This window comes from Hippoglossus hippoglossus, chromosome 23 (assembly GCF_009819705.1).
Source record: "Hippoglossus hippoglossus isolate fHipHip1 chromosome 23, fHipHip1.pri, whole genome shotgun sequence".
Taxonomy (NCBI): domain Eukaryota; kingdom Metazoa; phylum Chordata; class Actinopteri; order Pleuronectiformes; family Pleuronectidae; genus Hippoglossus; species Hippoglossus hippoglossus.
The window spans coordinates 11,623,886-11,649,131 of NC_047173.1; the positions used below are offsets into that span (position 1 = coordinate 11,623,886).

General features: G+C 45.2%; 1 protein-coding gene across 1 annotated transcript in view; it reads right to left on the bottom strand.

Moving 5' to 3' along the window:
• Nucleotides 1-25,246, bottom strand: part of plxna4 (plexin A4) — a 220,375-nt gene that overhangs the window by 160,237 nt on the left and 34,892 nt on the right. Inside the window, exon 3 of the mRNA XM_034578173.1 lies at nucleotides 22,807-22,989. Within this exon, the coding sequence (XP_034434064.1) occupies nucleotides 22,807-22,989 (183 nt within the window). The remainder of the gene's footprint in view (nucleotides 1-22,806; nucleotides 22,990-25,246) is intronic.

Genomic DNA, 25,246 nt, shown 5'->3' on the forward strand with positions numbered 1-25,246 from the left:
AAAACTCACTGCTTGATGGGTATTATGGAAGATTGGCCACAAATAAAAGAGGGATATATATAAAATTGAGGACAATAAGAGTGTTAAAAAGAAACTAGTAGAAACTAGTCAAATGACTGGGAGGTGTGATAATGTGAGAGCAGGTCTCACTGGAAATTACGTCAAACTGTTATAAAAAGGGAGGTGAGAGAGGGAGGCAGAGACGCGGCAGTCCCTTTGCCTTCATCTCCAATAATAGTCTTTCACTTGTGTGTTGCACTCGCTCTACACTGGAGCTGCCAGTTCCCCTTCCCAAAACAAAGCCCCAAAAATATCACTGCCAACACATGGAACATGCATTTACAGAGCGGAGTGTGTGTGTGTGTGTGTGTGTGAGAGAGAGTGTGTGTGGTAGCTTCCATAGCTGTGGGGAGTGAGGAGTTCAGCATGAATAATTGAACATGAGGGGGGGTAGAAGCCTGCCATCCAAAAAGCAAAATGCCAACTGCCAGGCTCGTTTTATATCAGTAGAAAGGGGGGGGGGAGCCAAAGGTGGAGTAAAGGGATGAATAAAGGAAAAAGGAACAACAGAAGATAGCAAACACAACAACACCCAAAAGACACACACTCAGACTTGTAAACCCTCATAAGTAGTCCCATTAAAACGACTAGCACCAGCTGCGCCTCCCCACTCCGTCTTCTTGGCTTCGCTCATTGGACAAACAATGACGTTACGCACCACACAGGGGGTCACAGGGTCAGTGGTCGAGGAGCGGGAGGTTGGGGATGAAGGTCGAGGTCAGAGCCATTTTGGAAAGCTCAACAATAGACCGATACAATGTGACCTTGGCTGGATAAACACACGCTCGTCGTAATTGATCTTAACGCTGAGGGGACGTGGACGTCGATGAATAAAGATAATGCTGTTATGCAGAAGTGGAGTCACTGCTCCGGCGCCTTCTCAAGTCTCCGGTTGTCGTCTATTGTCAGCAGAGGAAATTGATGATTGAATGATTCAATTAAAAACACCAAATAACTTAATTGAACCACATTTTAGTGCCCAAAGAAAAATGTAAACAAAAGGGCTTGGAAATCGATTTAAATTGAGAAAAAGAAAAGGTTGCACAGAATAAAGCCACTACAGATGGGGTGAAGGGCAAGAGTCAGAGTTGGAGAGCCAGATTTTTTTTTGAAAAGACAATCCGTACTCACCCCCGCTGCGAGATCACAGCTGTCGATTTTATCTCTGTGTTGTATTTTTGCAGAGGTATATCAACCGACGATGCTCGGCACAATACCACCAGATTTCTCCCTCTCCCTGTCTTTCTGTGTGTGTGTGTGCTTGGGTGGTGGTCAGCTTCAAACTCATTAGTCCATTTTGATAGATAAGAGGCTTGCAGCTGGAAAGCCACAGCAGCGGTGGGGCTTTGCGGGTTTCAAAAGCGATGTAATCGGGTCTCTGCAATAGAAATCTAAGGAGTTTAGGAAGGGGGAATACTCACTGATTTGCGGATTTGAATTGGATTGAGACTTGTTTAGAACCAGATCTAATGTGGCAAATGGCTGTAATCTGAGAGGAGCTGTGCACATGAGAGAACAAGGCAGTGACTTATGATTTGATGATGAGAAAAAACCTATGAAGTTTGCACCACTTCTCTTGCTCTGGCTAATTTTCTCCTCGCAATCTCGGAATCCCAGATGCGTCTTTATGCTTTTCTCCCCTCACCCTGCCATCATGCTTTTCGTCGTATTTTTCTATGTTCATCTACACGATTTCTTCATCCAACCCCCCCCCGCCCCCCTTTTTTCCCTCCTCTAACAGTAATCCCCTCCTCCCGTCCCTCCTTCTTTTTCTCTAGCTGTCAGATCTCCCCATCCACTCTAGGCAAATTACACTTTTCAGATTACACCCCAATTAAAGGCCCCGTTGGTACTCTGTTTGCATGCTTCAGCTCGTCTCTGAAAACACAAATGAACTGTGTCTGCATGCGTGTGTGTGTGTGTGCGTGCACTATACCAGCGGCTGAAAAAGGCATATTTGCGTACATGTCTAATCGCACATAGCAGCCCCCTGCTAAATCCCTATTAATGATCCTATTCACACTTGTTGCCAGATTGATCAAAGTTTAGCAGTTGTGTGATCCGCGGCCTGTTTTATCTCAGCTGGTTTCGGGAGGGGGGGAGCCTGTGTGTATGTGTTAGTCTGTGTATGGAGGGTTGCAGGGAGGTTGTTAGTTGGCACAGTGAGGGGGAGCTGGCACAAACAAGGGTAAAACACCATGATATAAAAGGCAGGGAGCTGGGGCGTGTTGAGGGAGTTTATGTAGTGACTGTGTTGTGTATGTGTGGGGGGGCTGGCTGCTGGCTGAGATCTGATGGTCAGAAGAAAAACAGCCATAATGGTCGAGGCCAACAGGTGCTAAGGAACTAAATCACTCAGCGCAGTGTGAAGTGGGTGGAAACACCGGTTCAGGGAGTATTTTTCCAATTTTATATTCCCCTTTACCTCTCCCACTAAATTATTTGAACTGGATATAAAAACAGACGCCACCTCAGCCCTGTTTGTCGTTCATTAACAGACTGGGCTCATGTGGGGGCCTCGGTGGGATTGGTCCACCCCTACAGGCACAACTACTCTCACTATACAAGAGTAAATGCATCCACACACGCATTCTATGGGAAGCCATCGTGTTCCAGGCTAGAATCTCAATTTTATTGAAGTGCAAGTCCTTTCTCCAAACTACATTTGTACGTATCCTTGTTTATTTCTTACTGGGTTTCCTGTCCCCACTGAACTCTTCATATCCCTCAATCTCTCTCCCCCACTAGCTCAGGCTTGTTTTTGAGCATATTCCTCCTGTCTGTCACTCCTTGTCTCTCCTTGCATCGTCCCCTCAGGGTTTTGTCTTGTTAATTGTTCCAAACAGAGGGAAACTTTGCACTTCGCTGTCCCACGAAATAATATTGCACTCATTTATTTGCCGCCAGAGCCCGAAGCGGCGCAGACAGACGAGAGGTTTGTGAGGGGGAAGAGAGATGACAGGGAGAAATACAGACAAAACAAAGACGATGAGAGAAGGGGATTTCAGCTGGAGAGAGAGAGAGAGTGAAGATGAAAAGATGGATGATGGTAAAAAAAAGAGCGTGTGTTTATAGACACTGTCCTCTACTCAGCCTCCTGACTTATTCATCACCTGGACAGAGGAGCTAACAACACGCACACAGATGCACATACACACAGAGATGTACATGCACTCACAAGATCTCCTCAACTGTCTTTATGGTTTGCTCGTTTTCTGTAAAAGCACTTCTCTCACTATGCCTGATTCACCACATCCGCAAGCAACAGAGCCTTGTGTTGAAACACCCACAGACACATCCACGTCATATGCAATAAGCAAGTTTCACAAGACAAGCTAAGATTCATTGCTTCCCACCTCCACAGCAGCTACTTTATATTTTCGTCCTGAGAAAATCGTTAACCTTTGCCAGCACTCTTGGGGAAAAGAAGTTTGCATGCTTGTTCGTAAATCACAAGGAAATTGATTGTGAAGAGCTTGGGGATGTACATTAGGGAAACTATTAATGTTGGTAAAATAAAGGAATTGCTCTAAAGTCAAATTATTGAAACAACATTTGAATTAAGAATGCAGAGACTCGAGGGATCCTGTGCCAAGAATCACAACAGTTTTCTTTGCCATCACCACAGGCCCATTACATCCAAATCACGCAATTAATCCGATTCATAAAATGAAAATGTGAAGGCCATCAAGACGTTTCTTTACCCTCTAGAGATGATCTCTCAGTCCTGCAAGGAAATTAACCATCCCCTCAATCACTGCCTATTCACAGTCCAATTGGCATGAACATTGGCCACTGATTGGCTTCAGTCATGTCCTCTCCCTGTCCGCCGGTGAGCCAACGCTACAGCAGTTGACATTGAGTGTACACACTGTGATGATATAATGAGAGTGTGTGTGTGTGTGTGTGTGTGTGTGTGTGTGTGTGTGTGTGTGTGTGTGTGTGTGTGTGTGTGTGTTTTCATGGCATCTATGTGCAGATAGTCCTGCAGCGTGTGTTAGATTAGATTTAACAGTAATGCTTTTAATGGATGGGCTGGGAAGGTCAGACACTCACCTTTGGAGGGAATGACAAGAGGGAAAACAATCGATTGCCTAGTGACAGGTAGAGAAGTAGAGAGAGAGAGAGAGTGTGTGTGTGTGTGTGTGTGTGTGTGTGTGTGTGTGTGTGTGTGTGTGTGTGTGTGTGTGTGTGTGTGTGTGTGTGTGTGTGTGTGTGTGTGTGTAGGACAGGTCGAGATACAGTAGAAGTCACTCTTGTATAAATAGCTGATCTCTTAATTAGAATCCGACCCTCCCCTTGACCCCTGCCAGCCTCCGTACTTGCACACTGACAACAGTAAGCAAAACCTCTGCTAGAAAAGCTGTGTCTCAATTCAGTTGCAACCTTCTGAGGACGCGGTCTACTCAGCCGTGGATGGTCTCCTTCATGATCAGCGTCACCAGCTCACCCTGCTCTCTTTGCTCTTGCTCTTTAATGTCCTTGGTGTTTTAACATGTGTGCTGTTAGCTGTTCGGTTTAGTTGAAGTTTGATACTTAAGTATCAGAAGTCTCAACGCTTAAGGCACCATTACCTCTTTGAAATATGGTTTGTCATTGACGTGCAATGAATCCTGGGAGGTTAGGCAGGGAACTGTTACCCATTGGCGCCTTCACTCCTTGGAGATGAAAGGATGCATTTGTTATCCGAATTTGGAGGAGCCATTGAAATGGGACAGTCCATTCGCACCTCTGTGATGCAATCAGTCTTCAAATGCAGCCTCCGAAGGATGAAGACTTTGAATTGAGACCCAGCCACTGACAGTATACTGTGCATATCTGAATGATTTATGATGTTGCCTTTGTTTTGGTGTTTCGCTCTTGCTGTATATATATGCATGAATCTGTTGTGGGCAGCAGCTGACTTGCAGCTGTTGTTTACCTCCACTGCTGCAGATTGCTCACACTCACAACTTGAATATGCATAATGTGACATCACATAATGCACAAAACAGAAGGCCAAATTGTCCGTGCTAACTTCCCCATCGAGCGCCACCAAATCCCATAATAGTAGATAAATTGTTGCCTAGCAACAGAGCCATAGCAACAGCAGCAGTGGAGATATGCTATCGCTGCACAGGAAACTTGAGGGGAGAAAATGCCTCCACTTTCAGCAAAGCAGGGGATTTATTAACAGAGGTACCGAGGAAAACATCCAACTCTCCTGAAATGGATCTGCCATATCAACTGTAATGTAGACACAGATCCTCTTCCTGCTGTATGCTAACACAATGAATCGCCTTAGATGAGTTGGTGTTCAGCGCTGGCTCGGGTTTCTGTTGACACACAAACACACTCGCACGGCTTCGAGGGAAATATCCAACTGTGGCAGGAAAAAAAGGGCGATTGCAGTTCGTGACTATGAGGCAAAGAAGGGACAATTTCATGGCTTGAGATGATTTACTACGAGTAGATGATCACTGGCCTCAGGGTCCAATGTCTTGCATGATTAAAAATTCTACATAAAGCCATTTGCTCAAGGTTTAGCATCTGTTATCATGTTTCCGATCAAAGTTTTGGATGCACATTATTTACTAAATTGCATTCTAGCAGACTGTATGGACGGCCTTCAGCTCGAGTCGGCTACATCTCCTCCATTAACTCAGAATACAGTTCGACACACTCCAGCCGGAAGACAAAATGCCTTTTTCTCTCAACTGATGAGTAATTTCACTCCTCATCCATAAATCAATTATGTATAATCCCCTGATACAGAGAATTAGTGGCCATTCAACATGAGGAAGCTAAGTGTTTCAGTGTGTCTCAGCGTGCGCACATTAACACGTCCGTGTGTGTTTATGCGTGAGATGTCTGAGTGATGATTTGCTGAAGCAGAGAGTTATAGCGATGTAAACACGCTTTATTTCTGACTAAGCACAAAGTGAATTCTCTGCGGAGATGATGGACATAATGAACTGGGCTGGTGTAATTGTTATTTTCCAGTGATGTGGCAAAAGCATCAGCAATTCAGCCTGGTTTGAGCCACTTTCATCTACCAGAGTGATAACTACTTTTCTCATGATTTAGAGCCTTTTGTCTAAATCGTTCCCAGCGTTTATCCACTTTCAAGAGGTGACAAATGTATTATCAGGAGTGATTCCACAGCGTAGCCGCGAATTCTGATTAAACACCCTTTTTTGTTAGACTTCCAATTTTAGAAAACAGTCCTTTTGGCAGATTGAGAGAAGACTAAAAATAATTGCTAATTTTGGGATGAACTGTTTATTTTGCTCCTGAAAGGGGGGGGAGTAAAAGGAAGCATTAGAGTTAACGATCAATGGATGAGAGGAAATCAAGGATGAGAGGAGGAGAGTTAAGAATGAATCTTCAATATTATTTCACTTATTCGTAAGCAAAAGGGAAAACTATTTTAATTTGAGTCGGATCCATAGGGAGAGCCTTCACAGTTTTTCAGGCATTCTTTAGGGACAAATGAAGCCTAAACAATGTTTTCCTAAGAAATGGGAAAGCACCCTCCATTCCTCCTCCTCGTTTGTTCGTTTTGCTCATTTAGCATATCATCTAATATGCGCTGCCTCCACCCACCCTCCCCTGCACCCACAAAAACTACACTGGTCCCAAATTGGCATCGCAAGCTCATTATTCAGTGACTGGTAGGCATGTTAGCTCTATGTGCAAATCAGAAGTGAGTCGCTCATCCAGCAGCTGCTAGCTGGCCCACTGATCTCCAGGAAGGCTGTTGTGCCGGATCAGAAATCTCCACTGAGGAGCAGCAAGAACTCAGGGAGGGGCTAAGGAGGCAAAGCGTGGTGCGGTATCAGTTCATTTCAAGTGTTTGATGATCTCGGAGGCCGACTAACAGATCAGGCAGTCGTGTGAGGAAAGCACCGAGGTACAAAACAAGGGGGCGACAGCTCTTTCTCCGTATTCTGGAACCCGCTGCTACCTCCCCGTTTCCCTCGTTCTCCATCCGTCTGTGTGGAAGCGTGCGGGACTCAAGTTTCTATTTCAGAACGTGTCTCCCCTGGCATGTCTTCGTCGGCCAAGTCTGTAGCCCACACTGTGTGAATCAGGGCACCTGCCAGCTCATTCTAACACACACACACAGAGTTACATCAGTGGTGTGCAAAGCCGCGAGGGAATCAGAGCCTAAACTGTAGAGCATTCTATCACAACACGAGGTACTTGCGAGAATAAATAGAGCTAAAGCAAAATCCACCTTTAAAAGCACATTTTGCATGTGCTTGTGATGCAATATGATGCAAGAATGATGCATGTCGTATTTTGGGTTTTAAACGCAAAACTTTTGATTGATACATTTGTTGATTTACCTGAAGTTCACTGATAAAAATCAAATTCTAAATGCTAATCTGAAAAAGTGTCAGAAATAATTGAATAAAATCTCCCACCAAACCCGTCCTGCGAAGAATGCACAAACTCTTTCGTTTTCTACTTTTCTGAGACTGACAGATTTTTGGGGGACATGGGAGCCGATCGTTGAGCTGCTACTGCGAACCACCGCCAAGCAATGATGGTGGCGGCAGAAGGAGACAGTGGTTTGGTTGGTTTGCCAGTTGTAGGAGCGGGCAGCTGAGACTAACCGGCAGAAATGGCCTAACAAGGAGAGAGCTGGAGAGCCAAACCAGATGGAACGGCCACAGCCACGAGGCCGCCTGGCTCGCTCGTGGCTTTGTTAGTCAAAACACAGAGATTCACTCAGAAATTAAGACAAAAAAGACTGGAGGAATGTGGAAGTGAGACAAATGGGATATTTAAATTCCCTGTTTTTGTTTAAATACAGATTTAATACATATTTTCTCTAACCTGGACTTTCTCTAAGACCTTCACCTGTTCCTACCTCCCCACATCCTCTCCCTCTACGCAAATTCTCTCTCCGATTGGTATTCAGCTCATTCAGTGACTAAGCTTGTTTTCCCTTTCTCTATGAGCTGAGGGCTTAACTTTAATGAAAGGGCAGAAGTTGATTACATGCGGGGAGCAAGAACTAGGCCTCCATCTCCAGGGAGGAGAGTAGTAGACAAGATGCCGCGCTGAGTTTTAGTCAACAATGAAAGCAGATGAGAGGAAAGGGGGAATTGGGGTGGCGTGGTGTGCACATCAGAGTGTCCTTGCAAGTCAAATTTCCCAGGATGCTCAAGTGTTAGGAATCAAGGACGTGGAGAAAGGATAAAAAAAAGAGGATTCATACAGGTACGGCAAACACAAGGACACACTGACATGCACGCGCGCGCGCGCGCGCGCGCACACACACACACACACACACACACACACTCACACAGATCTCTCAGGATACACAGACGCTGCAGCGTGATGGCTAACCTGAATCCATCTTTGACTATTACGCCAGTGAGCTGTAACTGGACTGATGTTACGCTGACAGACAGTATTTTGACAGATAGGAGACAAGCTCATGGTATTCCCAACGTTTTGCTCACAAGTCCATTACACTGTACTGTAAAAAAAAAAAAGGATCATCTTTCCCTCACAATGTCTCTAATCCCTTCTCTCACGTCACACCCACTGCCTTTGCACTTATTGTATTTTCTGTTATAGTGGAAATACAAACTATATACCCTCCAAATAGATGCACAAAACACATACACACAAAATGACTGTAAGTGTGTTTTGTTATCAGTGCTATGTGTAGTATTAGTGATTAAATGTAATCAGCAACTGCTCAAAAGGTTTCACAAGCTGTTTGTTTTGTTTTGTGTGTGTGTGTGTGTGTGTGTGTGTGTGTGTGTGTGTGTGTGTGTGTGTGTGTGTGTGTGTGTGTGTGTGTGTGTGTGTGTGTGTGTGTGTGTGTGTGTGTGCTGGTGATTCTGGGCTCAGGGGGTATTGCGCTCCTAAAAAACAATTAATGAAGTGTTGCACTGGCTTCCTTCCTGTATTTTTAATTGGGAGGAGAGGATAAGGAAAGAGGTGGGTTGTACACAGCACCAAACCCGACGACAACTATAGCTATGGTAGCTTTCAGGCAGATGAGGTGGGATATATGGAGTAAGTGTCATATATGTACCATGTGTGAGTTAAGAACCAGTTTCTGTTAACACCATGACGTCCTGTGAGGGGTTGAGATTTAGAGGAAAAGGACAGAGCGCGAAGAAAGGTGGCTGCGCCTTTAGGTGATAATATGTCTAAGTCGAGAAAGTGATGAGACGCTGTGCGAACCCCAAGCAACACACACATTAGAGAGGTGTGACGGCAGGACAGCAGCTACGACCGCACACACAAATCCACAGATCAACATTTGAGAAAAAGTTCATCCATTCTGCTTTTTTCCTTAAAAACAAGGAGTGTCTCTAACTGCAGATTCCCAATTACCATTCTGCGTGTGCACCAGGAGGATGGGGGTGGTTCCCATAATCCTTTTGGAAGTGCTGGTGTAGCCGAGATAAAAATCCACTTATTAAGTTGGGTGTTGAGGATGGGGAAAGAAAGGGCATGGAGAGGAAGTGAGACGAAAAGAGAGGACGGCGAGGACAGGTGTGCAAGATTACACATGTTAATTTCTTTCTCTCCTTTTGCTTGCCTCTGCCGTCTTTTTCGTATCTATCCCAGCATTCCTCTCTCTCAATCTCCCTCGCTTTCCCGCTCTCCTCCTGTCATTGTGTTCGTGGAGCTGCTTCAGAACCTGAGGCACACTTCAAAGTCCTGATGTCGCACGCGCAGACCCAGGGACCCTTTTAAAGATGTTTACGCTGGCATCTGCTTAATGGGCGAGTCGGCATAATCTGAATCACAACTCACTGACACCACATTAGCGGGGGTGTGTGTGTGTGCCTGATTGTGTGTGTGTGAGATGAGTAGGAGGAAAAGCTGAGCGGTATAATAAAAGTGCAAACAAACAAACAAACAGATGCTGGCAGATGCAGCTGTTATTTACAAGGGGCTGAATGCAAGTGGTGGTTAACACAAGCTTCCAAACGCACAAGACGGAATAAGCACGTTGAAAAGACACGTCCCATTCATATGGGCCTCTTATTCACACCCGCTTTGCCACCTCGCACGGCAAAAGCCTCAACAGGTTTGAATGCACACGCCATCTGCGAGCACAAGCAACGCCCTACCCGGCACAATCTCGCATCTGCAGTCTCAGAAGTCTCCCATCGCAGCTGAGCCCACAGATTGCAGCCGAGCTAAGCGTTACCTGCCTGACTGGCTGCTGGCGTTTGCTGCAGGGAGGAGAGAGAATGACCCAGTTGTGAGGCAAACTGTTCTCCGCAGAGAGAGAGAGAGAGAGAGAGAGAGAGAGAGAGAGAGAAAAAGAAAGGGAGACAGACAGAGAAAGGAGATGTGGAGGAAAAGGTATGTTCAGGCACTAGTCACCCCCAGAGACCTAAAGTGTGCAATGATTGGCTACAGGCGTGCGGGGAAGGAGGTAGGGAGGGAAGGGGGGGAGGCAGAGGGGCTGACCTGCAGCGGTGTGTCCTCTATAGCGGCACAGACTCAGCCATAAATCACACAGACTTAGAGACTGTGAGAGGAGAAGGGAAATGAGAGGGAAAAGAGTGGAGACACAGAGGATAGAAAGATGAAAGAGAGAAAGGGTGATTTCTAGGGATTCGAGTGTAACTGTAGAAATATGGATGTTATGTGCTCTGCTACGGAGACAAAATGGGGAGGAAATGGATATACGCTTAAAGTCGTCATCCATCAGCGATTTTTACGATGATCCATTATTCGAAAGTTTGTGTAGAGTTGAAAGATAAAGAAAGGGGAGACGTACTCGACAAAGGATAACTTTGCTTCTGCTGAACCGGCCCTGGGATGACGAGAACATTAATCTTCATTATCCCTCATCATCGTTCTTTTAGTTGCGCCATGGGAAATAATGAAAGGTGGAGCTAAATGCTTTATTTTTCCGCCTCTAACCTTCGCACGCTTTAAACGCTCTTCTTGGAGACAACAGTATAAATTTGAGGTAGGGGAGGCACTGAAGGGAAATTACACTCCGGCCCTGGCAGGGTTACTGCTCGCCATCCATCCACAGAGCTACACAGGAACACACTGTGTGATTAGTTGCCAGGCGCTGTATTGATTTTCCCCTGCTGGAACACAAATTAACAATCGCCATGCAATGATTTGGTGTGCACACACATGCATGCAAAGCGAAATTGAAATGATAATTGCTACACTGTAATTTTATCGGGGGTGCGGCTACTACAAACTTTTTCTGCACCATTTAATTAGCGATCAATCACCTTTAGGAATCGGCGTTGAGGAGCCCACACCTTCATAGTCTGCTACACAAGAGTAACTAATGCTAATTCAAGAGAAAAAGCAACGGCGTCTTCCTTCGGCAGCAGCACGGAGGGTGATTCTTAACTGGTCTCGTCCATCACCTCTGACATGAGCAGAAGTGTGTGTTAACGTGTGAGTGAGAGACAGCAACAGTCTGGAGTGTTTCACTGTGGTTACCTATCCAATGATCCAGCAGTAGAAACACAGAGGAAAAGGCCTGGACATAATTACCTTGACGCAGGCTTGATATGGCTGGAGAATGTTAACAGGGATGCTAATTAACCGGCTGAGTAGATCTAGGCTTTGAGAGCGAGCTTGACAGGCGTTGGTTGAGAGCAAAACACGACGCATGTTGTATGAGCATTCGAAAGTGTTCGGTTCGGGATTGTGTCATGTGGACGGCTTTGATGTCACGTGAGAGTGACATCAAAACAAAATTTGTTGCAGGAACTGAAGGATTTAATTAAGTGTTTGATGCGTGTTGATTTTAAATCCAAACCTTTTCAATCATGACCTTTCATCCCTTTTGTATGGCATCAAATAATTAACTAAAACCAAACTTACTGAATAATGAACACTTCAACATACATATGTGAGACAAAAACTACTTAAACGGTTTGAGAAAATAAACTTGATGTGTATTTTGACTTTTTTAGTTTGGCCCTTGTCCCATCCACTAACATGAAGGAGGTGGCGTTTATGACCTCTCCAGCTGCCAGCCACCAGGCGACGATCGAGACGCTTTGGGGGGAGCTGTCATGTCATCCATCTTTGTTCAGTCTGTGACTTGTATGCACATGTGTTTGTGTGGTGTTTGCAGCACAGCTTTACAGGCAGCGGCCATTATCGCAGTCATCTTAGTGAGGTCGGCTTCTACCTTTGAGCTTTAGCAGCGTTAGTGAAGACTGCTAACCTAAAAACAGTCTGACAGTCTGACTCGCTTCGTGATACGAGCCCCATGCCCGCCTGGCAGAGACACCCTCAGTGAGCAGCTTGTAAACACACACAAGCTGCCAGCTTCTCTCAGTGGACGGCTATACGACAACATGTTAATTAGAGAAGAGGGGAGGGGAAGGAGGGAAGGAAGGAAGAAAGAAAGGGAGGACAGACTGACAGAGAAACAAAGGAAGCAGAGAAAGGAAGATATTGAGATAACGTGGAGCTGGAAAGAAGCGGAGAAGTTGAACGAGAAGTGAAAACACCACTTAAATGGTGGAAGTTAAAAAGAGAGGAAAGGAGGTTACGGTTATTTTGCAGGTTTGATGTTGAGAATTGTAATTCACCTGCTGATGGAGCCAATCACTTTCCTTGTGTTCGCAGTTTTCTACAGATATTTAACTGAATGAGTCACAAATTAAGCTTTTCCTTGCTTCACAATGCCAACTCACAATTTTCACTTCGGTCTGGCAATGATTCGCAGGCATTTACAAGAACTATTGGCACTGTGCATAGAGCAAAATTACTTTGTAAGCTACTGAATCAGCCTCATCAAAGATCCAGCTTTATACGCTTTGCAGAAATAAACAACTGTTGTAAACTGCAGATACTAATACATGAAATTCTGTTCTACACCGACGCTTCTGAATCCTGAGACTTTCTGCTGAAGCACCAGATGAACCCGTTCACCGTAGAGTGGAAAAACGACGGGCAAATTATGCTCGAGATCACAGCTCGGATCCTGGATTCCATGTCAGCCCTTTGATTTGTTTTTGTCCCCGGCCCTTGACTCATCTTTCTCAGCAGCCAACCTTGTCTTAACCCTGAGCCGGCAACACATCAGAGGCGGCGGCAGTTCAAACTGCCAGGAAACAGAAAGATCAGGCTGAAGTTAGTCATTTTCTCTCTCCAACTTCTCGGCTGGCATCGAGCCTTTCAAACTCCACGTACACACTGCACAGAATGGCCACTCAAATCACTCACAGCTCAATAGGCTGCCACATACTGGTACTCCTCTCAATAGGTGCAGATTCACGAGAGCGCAATGAACATCAAACTCTATTTCACCCTCTCCTCCCATCAGACTGTTTCCCTTTGCTCTTTCTTGACATTCTCTCCATCTCTGTAGCTTTTCGCCCATCATACTCGCTTTACAATTTTGCCCTCTTTACTCTTTAAGTGTCTCTGCTGTGCTCTCTCTCTTCCTGCTTCCTATTTCATGATAGATCTGTGTAAATAAAAAAAAATGCTTCTCCAAGTACTGTGTCTGAATGCTAATTAAATTTCCGGAGAAGGTTAGGAAAACATAAAAAATAAAAACCGTTGAGTTGACATTCAGAGGTAGTTTAATTTGACTGCGGCTAATCAGCAAAGGAGAGCAAAGCAATATAAACAGAATTTAAGCAGTTAGGCAGTAACACTAGATGGAGCATAAGTCATTGCTGGAGGCTCACCTCTGTGCTGCAGCAGCACATGAGCTTATTGTAATCAAGTGCTTCTGACTTAGTGTGCAAGTGTGTGTGCAAACATGGTGTCAACCTGCAGTGAAGCAGCTGGTGACCAAGGTTGGTGTCGTGTGTGTGTGTGTGTGTGTGTGTGTGTGTGTGTGTGTGTGTGTGTGTGTGTGTGTGTGTGTGTGTGTGTGTGTGTGTGTGTGTGTGTGTGTGTGTGTTATTGTCGTGCTCAGCCCCTGGCAGTTCATCAATTATAAAGGAGCTCTGGAAAGGAAGGATAAGGCCAAGCTACAGCAATGGCATCTATAAATACACACCTGACACACTTGAGGTGAACAGCTATTTTTGCATACTACACACACACATACACACACGTACGTGAGCACGCTGAACGCACCAGGCAATGTCATCCACCTTATCGGGGCACTTTGTGCATCTGTTGAATCAGGAAGTCAGAGTGTACACTGGCTGCTCTCCGCTACCCCGAGCACCATTTGATACTCTTATGTCTGAATCAGAGGGGAGATTGCTTCCCCCCCCCTCGGTTTATCTCTGCATCCATCCATCTCTATACCAATTCTCTCTCACCCTCGCCATGTGTTGCACATTCAATCTACCAACAATATATGCCTCTCCCCATCTCTCCATCTGTCTTCTCAGCTTCTCCATCATCCATCCATCCGTCTAACTGCCTCTCTCTTCATCTCCGCATCTTTTTCTCAACTCCACTTTTTCTTCATCCAGCCCCCGAACCATTCCCGGTTTCTGTGCATTTCTCTTCGTTCCCTTTCTCCCTCCAACTCTGCTCCACACCCTTCCACGAGTGAAGGATAAGGCTTGAATACAACATGGGCTCTGCCGGCTGCGCAGTCAGGCTGCCTGGCTACTGGAAGAGGTTTGTCCCGTGTTGGCAGCAGGATCGGGAAGCACTGTGGGGATTGTGAGCACTACCCTCTGATTCTCTTCCATTACTGGACTTCACTCCTCATTAACTCCCATGATTTTCTGCACAGAACCCACTAATATATATGCACAGAAACCTGTGTACATGTATGAAACACAAACTATCCACCAACTCTCAGCATCTTTCAGCAGGAAGCAAACACTGTGCACCAAGCAATTACCAATAGAAGATGTATGGAGAAACAACTGGCCTGGAACAAAATAAGGGCAGAGAAAAGAGGGATAAGGTGAAGGGGAGTGGTGGGACTGCTGCGGGGGTTCCCACTTACTCATTGCCCTTGACGTGCCTTTTTATCTCTACAACAGACAGCAGAGCGGAGCTGGGTAACAGACAGCGGTTAATACAGCGAGACGAAAACACCAACACACTAATGTTGTGTGTTCAATCAGCCTTGGAGAAGTGTGGTGGACGGCACCTGTCATCAAACACCAGCCCACTATCATCAGATCAGATCAATCTAATGCGCACTCAGCCCACGGTCGCAGCACAGTGTCGACAGTGTGTGTGCAGCGCTGCAAGGTTCCCTGGGAATTATTTACAGTGAATCACAATATACTCTCAAAAGTGTGTCTGTGTGTGTGTGTGTCTTTGTATGTGTGTGTGTGTGTGTGTGTGTGTGTGTCTTTGTTTGTGAGCGAGTCCTCCCCGCTGTTGATGCCTTCTATACATTCTATCCTATGCACGTAGAGCAGGATGTGCTGCCATGGCAACCCACGGCTGAGCATGCAGTGTGAGTTGCTGCACTAGTTGGTGTAGACGCAGCCAGTCACACACACACAATCTCTCTCTGTCTCTCTCACACACACACACACACACACACACACACACACACACACACACACACACACACACACACACACACACACACACACACACACACACACACACACACACACACACACACACACACACACACACAGGCAACTAGACTGCTGAGGAATACTTAATAGTAAAAGGAAAATTGTCCCTCTAGTATCTCCCCCTGGCGTCACCATTATCATCAGCATCACCTCTTCTACATACCCCTGCACTCTCCAGCCTTCTGCTCTCTCCTTCCATTACTGATACAGCCTTTAGTATTACATGGTAGTATATGAGATTGCCTCTGTAAACATCTTAACACTGATCGAACGTTTGCATCTATTGATCTGTTAACTTGTGTATTCAGTTTCACCTTTACTTACAAATCTCAGATTTATAGCCATATAATAATCCCCCTCACTGGTTTCCCCACTATGTCTCCCACTACATTGGTTGAAACCATCTTTTAATATTAATACTTGCCTCTAGAGAATAGCATTTCGAGGCAACATACCACTCTCTTCATATGCCAATCTTCCAGCAGCCTCTGATGCCCTTCATACCAGCACAAACTCAATATAGACACATGGTTTGGTTTTGAAGTGTGTCCACATGTTATCTATCTGTCTCATATCATGGGGTCTTACAAACTATTTCAAGCTCGTATCTATCCTGGCACTGATTTAAATGGTGGTAAAGGACACCTGGGACTATGGACTTGCACAGTGCCAACTGTATTTTGGAAGTCAGTCTTTGACCCACTCAGCCATCACATCTCCCAGCATCTTCACCTCGTTGGCCTGCTTGGCACCAACTCACGGACCATTCACCGCCTTCCTGTTTCGTTGACTTCATGGATTTGCTCATATTGCATTTAAAGCACGATGCACTGAATACTTTCTTGCCCCCCTCTGACGATTATTGGTTAAAGGCTGCCCTTGATCCTTTGTGAAAGATTAAATGTTCCTTTCAAGGCTCTTTAAATGTTCTAAAATTTGGCTGCGTGTCAGGTCCCTTTAGCTGGATGCAGTCCTCATCAGCTGAGTGGCCCCTTGCATGACTGCACCAACACACTGCACCTGTTTTCACCAGTACAAGTCATGTTTACTACATGTATGATTGTATGTATGAAATCTGGTTGTATACAGCAACAGAAATAAAACTGTTGGCCAGAATGAACACACACACACACACACACACACACACACACACACACACACACACACACACACACACACACACACACACACACACACACACACACACACACACACACACACACACACACACACAATGCCTGTCTGTCCTGAAGCATATTTCATCATTAGCTGTAAGCAGTTAATCCTCTGCTCCACTGACCACGGATCAGCTCAGCCTATTTCAATAATCTGCATCTGGGGCTAACCAACCCATCATACACACACACACACACACACACACACACACACACACACACACACACACACACACACACACACACACACACACACACACACACACACACACACACACACACACACACACACACACACACACACACACACACACACACGCACACAAAACAAGGACACAATCAACCCACAAAACATATGGGATTGGTCCAGAGCAATACATTTCTCACGGAAAAGCTCCATCACCCACACACACGTGAATCTATCCATCTATTATCTATTGTGTTGACAGACAAGCCAGTTAGTAAGACAAGCGTTTAGTTTATGAGACAGGGTGTGCCATAGAAATACAACGTTAATTGTGATTTTAATAAGTTGAAAAGAAAATAATTGGACATATATTTCAATCAATGTGGCACTGAAATCTCAACCATCTGGAGCAAACCTATCAATGCAGGGGATTTTTTTAGTGTGCTCTTTTAACACTAGTAAGATTTTGAGTAGTTAATTGGAACCCGTTTCGTCGTATATCTTCACTATTTCAAATTTAACAGAAGCAATTGGTCAAATAAACACAAATGAAGTCCCCACATTCAACTACGATGGAGTATCAGGGCTGCTTAAAGGAAGAAGAAGATAATTAAGTCGTAATTTTACGGGAAAAAAGTCGTAATATTCTGAGGATAAAGTCGTAACTTTTAAGGCAAGGTGTCATTTTAGTGGGGGAATGTCATCTGCATTAAAATGAGGAGTGTGGAGCATCTCGTTAAGCTATACTTTAGCACAAGTGTCACAAATAAAGAAATATAATCTGCACCACATTATCCAAGTACCAGGATTTTATAAAGATTGTGCAAGAAACCGTGTCTCTTCTGAAAGGAAGAGAAAATTGCCTCTTTTGTGGAGGAAGAAATGTGTGAGATTGGTTACCGAGATTTTGGATCCGTCGTATGTGACAGCTACTAAGAAAATAAAATATGAAAATACATTTGATTGATGCAATGGAGTGAAGTGATTTTCTGTTATCTGTATCTTCTTTTTAAAAATGCTTATAGAGCCAAATATTTTGGCGTGAAAATAAGTTTTCACGTAGACACGTGAGGCGTGAATAGAAGGTGTGGGAGTTACTGTGCAGATTGACATCAGCATAGAAAACAACTGAGCGGAAGAATTTAATGTTAGCATGTTTGCGATGTAGCGGACAGGTGGTGAAAGGGGAAAAAAGACATAGCAGGAGAGAGGAGTAATGAGACGAGAGAGGGGGGGGGGGCATATATAGTGAAACTGACAGAGGTTGAGTCAAAAGTGAGTGTGTGACCTTTCCCTTCTCAACAACAAACATTAACCATTCAGTGTTGGAATTGACCCGTTCCCCGCTCACGTCGTCTCACCTGACAACCTTAAATGACATATCTCCCTCTGTCTCTACACTGACGCAGGATTTCCTCATCTTAGCTTTTGCAATCACCGTCTTGTCTCACCCTCCATCTCTCTTCCTTGTCATGCAAATTATTTTCCCCCCTCCGTCTCCTTTGTTTTTCTTTTTGAGCGGGACAGATAAAAAGCAGTGACAGTGGTTATAAAGGTGAATGAATTGTCACAGCCTAACACTGCTCTTTGCCTTTGGCCAAATACTGACAAACGCTCTGTGGGAAAGATGCTTCTTCTCTCCTCGTCTTTTTACCCCCTCTGCGCCATCACTCCTGGAGGCATTTGCTTTGACAGCGCTGCGTACAAACTGGTAATATCTGAAATACTGAAAAACACATTTATCCTCCATTTCTTCAGCCTCACTGTCTTCGCAGTTAGCTGCTCATTGTGTTGAGCACCAATGCTCCCCCATCGGGATTGACAGAGGGGAGATGCATTAGCACCTCAGCAGGAGGCTCTCAATCTCATCTCTTCCCTCTGCACTTCCATCCCTTCACACCACCCTCGTGTCCCCTAGTCCACCTCTCCATCCGCGGGCCCCATGGTGGTACCTGGGCTGCCTTTGTCCAGCAGTGTGTACGTCAGCTGGTGTGTGAGTGCAAATTGTCCACTGATGCATGCATGTGTGCTTATCGCAATACATGCAATCGTGTGCCCGCACAAGCATGAACCTCACATGCTAATGTGCAGCATGACCAGATGACCATGAACTAACCAAAGCCTGCAGGGGGTTACGGCTTTCCTCTTGACCTATTGTTATGCAATGACCCGCAGTAAATGGGTTTAAACCTTTCCCAGTCAAAGTCTTTTATCTCCATCACATCTCCATCTCCTCCTTAAGTCACAGACCAACACACACAAACTGACCAACAGACAGGAGCCATATGGTCCATTCACTTGCAATGGCAGGAGGTGGCCATCAAAGAGCTCTCACGGCAACTCCGCTCAGCCACAGACAGGCCGAGCGCGGGAGGGAGACACATGAAGGGAAAGGGAAGACGGGGGAATTATGAGGAGAGGGCAAATAGAGGTGGAGAGTGGGAGGGGAAGCAGAGAAATAAGAGGAGAAGGAGGTGGGAAGTGGTGAAGAGTACAGAGGGGGAGACATTCTTTCGATTTAAAAGAGGTGGAAATGGAAAGAGTTATTGAAAAGACTTGGACGTGAGCAGATCATACAAACCCAGTGGGGGGGGTTTCAGCCCTGTGTGAGACAGTAAAGGATGAACGTGGCTGCAGCCGTGGGCATGTGCAGAATTCGACTGATTTGACAGCGCTGCCTGTTTTATGCTGACAGGAGGGTGTTATACAACTCAGCTTATAGACTGTGTCAATATGGTCTTTACACGGCACAGCCATTCAGTGCCAGAGACATTTGAGGATAGGGTTTGTTTCAATATAACGTTGAGAGGACAAACTCAAAACTGGCAGATCCTGACAGCAAAGTGAAGACATTCTGGCTTGTCCTCGCTTGTTTTTGGGTTTTTTATTTATATATATATATAAAGTGAATTTTTGTTGTTTCTTTCTGATCCAGCCTTAGTTCCCAGACTCAGTTCTGCTTTCCCACGGCCTTGCAATGATTTTTCTGCTCTATTTCCAGAACAACATGACAATACAACCCCCGCAACCACAATCATCTCCAGATTTTTTACAGAGGAATGGCTTCACCAGCACCAGCTCTGTCTAGACTCCGGGGAGAACCTGTCTCATATCTTTTCCTCATGGGCCGACATTACATGACAATAAGGGGCCTAATCGCCCATGTGGTTCTCTTTTGCCATCTGAAATATACATCTGAGACTGTTTAGGTTGAATTTAAGGTAAGGGCTGGGGTTGGATATACACTTGTGTTACTTGAAGTTAAGTTTAAGGGTTTGAGAATAAATAATGTTAATGACGGCCCTTATATACAGCCATGTCTGTATTCTGATCCACCAGTGAAATTTTACTCTTACTCCCATTCCATAAAGCTATTTCACAAGCAAAAGTAATTTAATTCACTCCGCTTCCCGTCCGACTCCGCTTCATGATGTCATAAACCTGAGCCTGTAAACACGAACATTGAGCTCACCCAAACATCGTAGCATAAAAGTCCATCCGCTTTCTTTTACTGTAATGCTGATATTTACTCAGGACAGTGTGTTAGTCACAGGATCATAAATAACACGGGGGGGGGGGGGGGGGAGTGAAGGAGACTGGGAGAGAAGATCTGAGCGAAAGGAGGAGGAGGAGGAGGGTTGATGGCTGGAAGAAGTGAGATGGAGGAGTGTGTATAAATCAACATCCATTAGCTGAGGGGTTATAAAGTCACTGATGAAGGAGGTGGACTGAAACTCGGGCCTTTTATTGTCTTGTTGTTGTCTTTTATTGCCAGTGATGTCATCTAATGGTATACGGCTAACGACAGGGGAGGGGAAGTATGTACATGGGAGGGGAGGATGGGGCAGTAATGGGCCTTTGTGCAAGTTGTGCACGCCCGTGTTGACACAGGATATTGATCACCTTTTTGTCCGTGAGCTTTTCTTTGCCTGAATCTACCACATGTCCAAAATCGGATCTTCAGCCACGTCCAGTTTGAATGAGAACTACGCCAAATTCCTGCAGACTCGATTCTCTCGAGTGCCAAAATGTGGTTTTTTGAGAGGGATGTCTGGAGAGAGGCCGGGGGAAAGAAGGAAGGAGAGAAGCACAAAAGATAACCAGGAACAGAATTTGTTTTAAGCATCCTGAAGCAAAAACAATAGTCAGAAAAACCTGTTGTTCTACTTAAAGCAGTCAAAGCCACTAAATGTCCCCCTTGCTAACACGCTCGCATCATCACAGACGAGCAATAGCCGTTAAATATGATTACATACAGTATTTCCCCTGCTTGAACATCTGTGTCGGTTATCGTCTTAAAAAATTGGAAAAAAACTGCTGCCTCAGACACACTGTTCAAAACAACAGCAAACACAGGCAGCGGCGTAATCAGCAATAACCAACAATATTAAAACACACGCCAGCTGTTGGAGGGAATATCTACAGGTAATAAACATTTATCTAACTTAACGTCAGCTAGAGTAAATCTATCTTTCTCTCATCTTTTTTCTTTTTTTCTTCCTCTTCCCCCCCTCTCTCCCTCTGGCCTTGGCGGATTGTCGCCACATGATTTTACTCCCAGTATCTGGTGTTTGTTAAAAGCACTCTGCGGAGTTGTGTAATTGTGACTTCATTGACGACATTGCACCAGCTGCAATAATTCTGTAGCACTGGGCAGCTGCTGCAAACATGTATAAAGCAGAAACAGCAGGGTGCACTGGTGGAGAAATACCTGCCGACATTTGTTTCTTGTTCTGGACCCAGTAACATCTTTGTATTACTTTCCATGTCTTTCTTCCATTAAGCCTGAGATCTGTCTCCTCTGCTTCCCTCAGTCCCTCCATCCTTCTCCCAGTCCTCCTCTCCATGCAATGCTAGTTTCCCCGAGCCTGTGATGCTCCGGCTCCCCCACAAATTGGTCTCAGTCATGGCCGTATGATGTATGTGTGCTTCTGTGTCAGAAAGGGAAGGTAGAAGCACAGGAGCTACCACACTTCAATCACACCTTGTTGTAGCAGCGCATCATCCCATTAGCGCAGAAAAAGGGCTGCAGCACCGGGGCATGAGAGGAGTCTGAGGTGGAAGCAACAACACGACAAAACTAACTAATCCAGGGGTGTTTAACTTTGAGAAGACAAATCTGGTTTCGCCGGGAGCTTTGTATCAGGGTTAGGGTTTTTCAACGAGGACACAGTTATGGTCAGAGATGCTCACAACTAACGCACATTTCCAGCACAGACCAGTTTGGTTTCCTATAATGTCAAATAATGTGAAAATAATCTAGTTTTCTACACAGAGTCAGTAAACAAAAATGTCAAATAACTGTGACTCGCGGCCTGTTGTACTGATACGATGTGTAATGCAGTTACATAAATCGCTTAAACGATGTATTACTTCCTATTCTGATCCTTCAATTTGCCTCAAGAAACAGATAAGAAACTTTGTCGAATCGATTCCGCAACATGCTGATCTGTGCTGTCTGGCAAGTTCTGCAACATGCTGATGTGTGCTGCAATCTGCCCCCAGGGCTCTGGATTTTATACGAGTCCAAAGTGAAGGAAAACTACAGCAGTTCCTCCTGATGCTGCTGCATACTGAGGTGTATGTGTGATATATGGTGCAGTGGATGAGGAGGATGTTGAGAGATACCAGATAGGCTGGGCTCTCGGAATAAAACCCCCTTAGGGGCTCTCCGGATCCCCCTTCCTCGTATACACACACACTCTTCCTCCTTTCACTCTCCCTCTTTTTCATGCACACACACCTCTTCCACTTGCAAATACAGCTAACTCAGCTGATTTGCCTGAAAGTCAATCTGCCCTCACTACTACGATCCCTCCTCCGAAGCAGTCCCCAATTCCCAGCCTTTGGTGCACATTCAACAGAGAGAAACCAAATCTCCGCAACAGCTCTTCCTCCGCCTTACCTTCTTGACACGGCCACTTTTTGTGCCCACGAAGACGAGCGAGTGGTTCTTGTAGACGTAGGCGATGACGGAGGACATTTTGTCGTTGGCGTCGGACAAGAGGGGCTTGCCGCGCACCATCTCGGACACGCCCAGCGGCGCGTTCATGTCGAGGCCGCAAAAGTCATCATCTATGGTCAAGAGCTGCAGGTGCAAAAGAAGAAGAGGGATTAGTTAAACACAGTTTTTTTAGAATGGATACTAGGCTTACAAATGTTCTCCAAATTTAAAGTGAAAGTCACTGCTTGGACAATAATGAGTAGAAAAGTGTGATGAGCCGAGGGAGCAAGGTTGGGGGTGTCCTGCAGTACAGATCACGCTATTCCAGAACAAATGACCCAGGAGCTCAAGATGAATAAAAATCATCCTGTCTGAGTTTGAGGGTGTTTCCACAAGGAGCTGATAGGGATAGAGGTGAACAAAGATTAGTGAGAGAACGAGTGTGTGTGTCTGGAAGACAATGCGGAAACAAGTGGGAGAGTAAGAAGTGAGAAGACTGCAGTCAGGCTGCAGCTCTGTAATAACGCCGGAGGCTGCTCTGTCAGGCACAATTCCCCACCGTCCACCCAACGCAACAGCAACTGCAGAAACAGCAGTGCCGCAAGATATGCACAGTGAAATGATTCAAAGTGAACCGAGTGGAGGAAGAAGAAAAAAAAAAAGGTGGTACGTGGTCACATGGCTCTGAGGCAAATCAAGACTATGCATCTAAATAAATTAAGTATAAAAGAACAGATTCAGGAGGAGCAGAAGTCTTGATGGAGGTTCATCTGTTCTGCTCGCTCCGAGGACACGCCACTCTGATTCTGTGATTATTTACAGACCAGTGTTTTTTCATGTTTCGTGACTTTCTGCATTTTGTGTTTTGCGTGCATGTGCTTTATGCTGCCGGGGGGGGGGGGGGCATTCATAGCAGTCACTGTGGGCAGAATGACTTATGGGTTCTGATAAGAGAATAATAGTGCTGGGGATTGGTCATTACTCTGTGTGTATGGGTGGATTTGAAACACTGAGTTTTGGACCGAAGCAGCCGCTTCTTGATTAATAGCTGAGCAATGTGATGTGTGAAAAAATAAAAAATCCGTTGGCAGTAGTTAGATGAAATACTAGATGTGAGATATGGTATCCACATGTTACTGTAATGACGTGATGGATGCATTTAGTACAGATGGATTTGAAAGTTGCATTGTGAGATGAATTGTAATTTTATCTATCAGATACACAGATTGCACGTAAGATGGACGACATGACAGCTCCCCAAAATTTGAAAACGTTGCTTATATATACATGGGAATAAAACCACACGAATAAAACAAGACAAAAAAAAGATAACATAAATGAGAGTATTACAAAGGAACCGTCCCGTAAAGTAAAATAAAGTAAATGTAAATCTTCTGGTACATTTCCTGGGCCTTACAATGAAATATCTGCAGTGTGACAAGGAAAAGGTGAACAGGGATTTATGGGATGTTATGTTTCATTTGGCTAAAAACCAACAAAAACCTAACCTTTTTAGATTTTTACATGCAGATGCTTAGTGGAGCTGTCAGAGGTGGCAGAGGGTCTTTTAGTAAATGTCTTATTTTCCCTTCCTGGAAGTGCACCCCCTGGACTCAATCAATCAATCTCGCAAGTGTCTCCTCACAACCTTTCACTAAAGGCCATCATCATCAGAAGCCTCAGACCGAGCCACAGAGGAAATATGGGGTCTGCTTTCATTAGACAAATGGAACGTGGCTGGTCCAGGCCACAATGCCCTCCAGGCAATAACACGGGGGGGTTATATGAAGTGGTGCGAATGATCGATAGAGATGACTTGGATTTGATCATGTCATATGGTCCGAGGGGTGAGATGAGGATGAAAAGCAACACCATATGGATTCAGGAGAGAGGAGAGATGACAATGGAAGGTCGTGGTGCCAAAGACGGTAAACACAGGTGAATATTGGTGCATTGAAAATATATATTTTTTCCTCGTTTGACCTTTTCAGAATGAGCTACTGCCAAGAGCACTCTCTCTGTCGTACAAGTCGTCTGGCGGCTCGCTGCTCGACCAGGGTCACTCGAAGGCGATGCTTCATAATCAAGACAATTCCCCGAAGCCGCCACTGATCTGCACTAGTGTCCAGTTGCTGCAGGTTTAAGCAGTAAAGCAGATTTTCTGTGCAATCCTTCATATTCCTTGTTTGGTGACAAAGATAAACAGCCTCCCTGTGTTGCCATCGGTTATAAAGGAGCTTCATTGTCCCCGGGGTTAAAGGCTAAAAGGGTTTATCGGAAGCAAAAGGGAGCAGTTTGTAGTATTCGGGGGTCTACGTGATTAAACGCTTCCTCAAAAGATAATAAAGGTGAAGCCACTTCCCCCAAGATTGATTGCTTTACCATTTCCATCGTTAAAGAA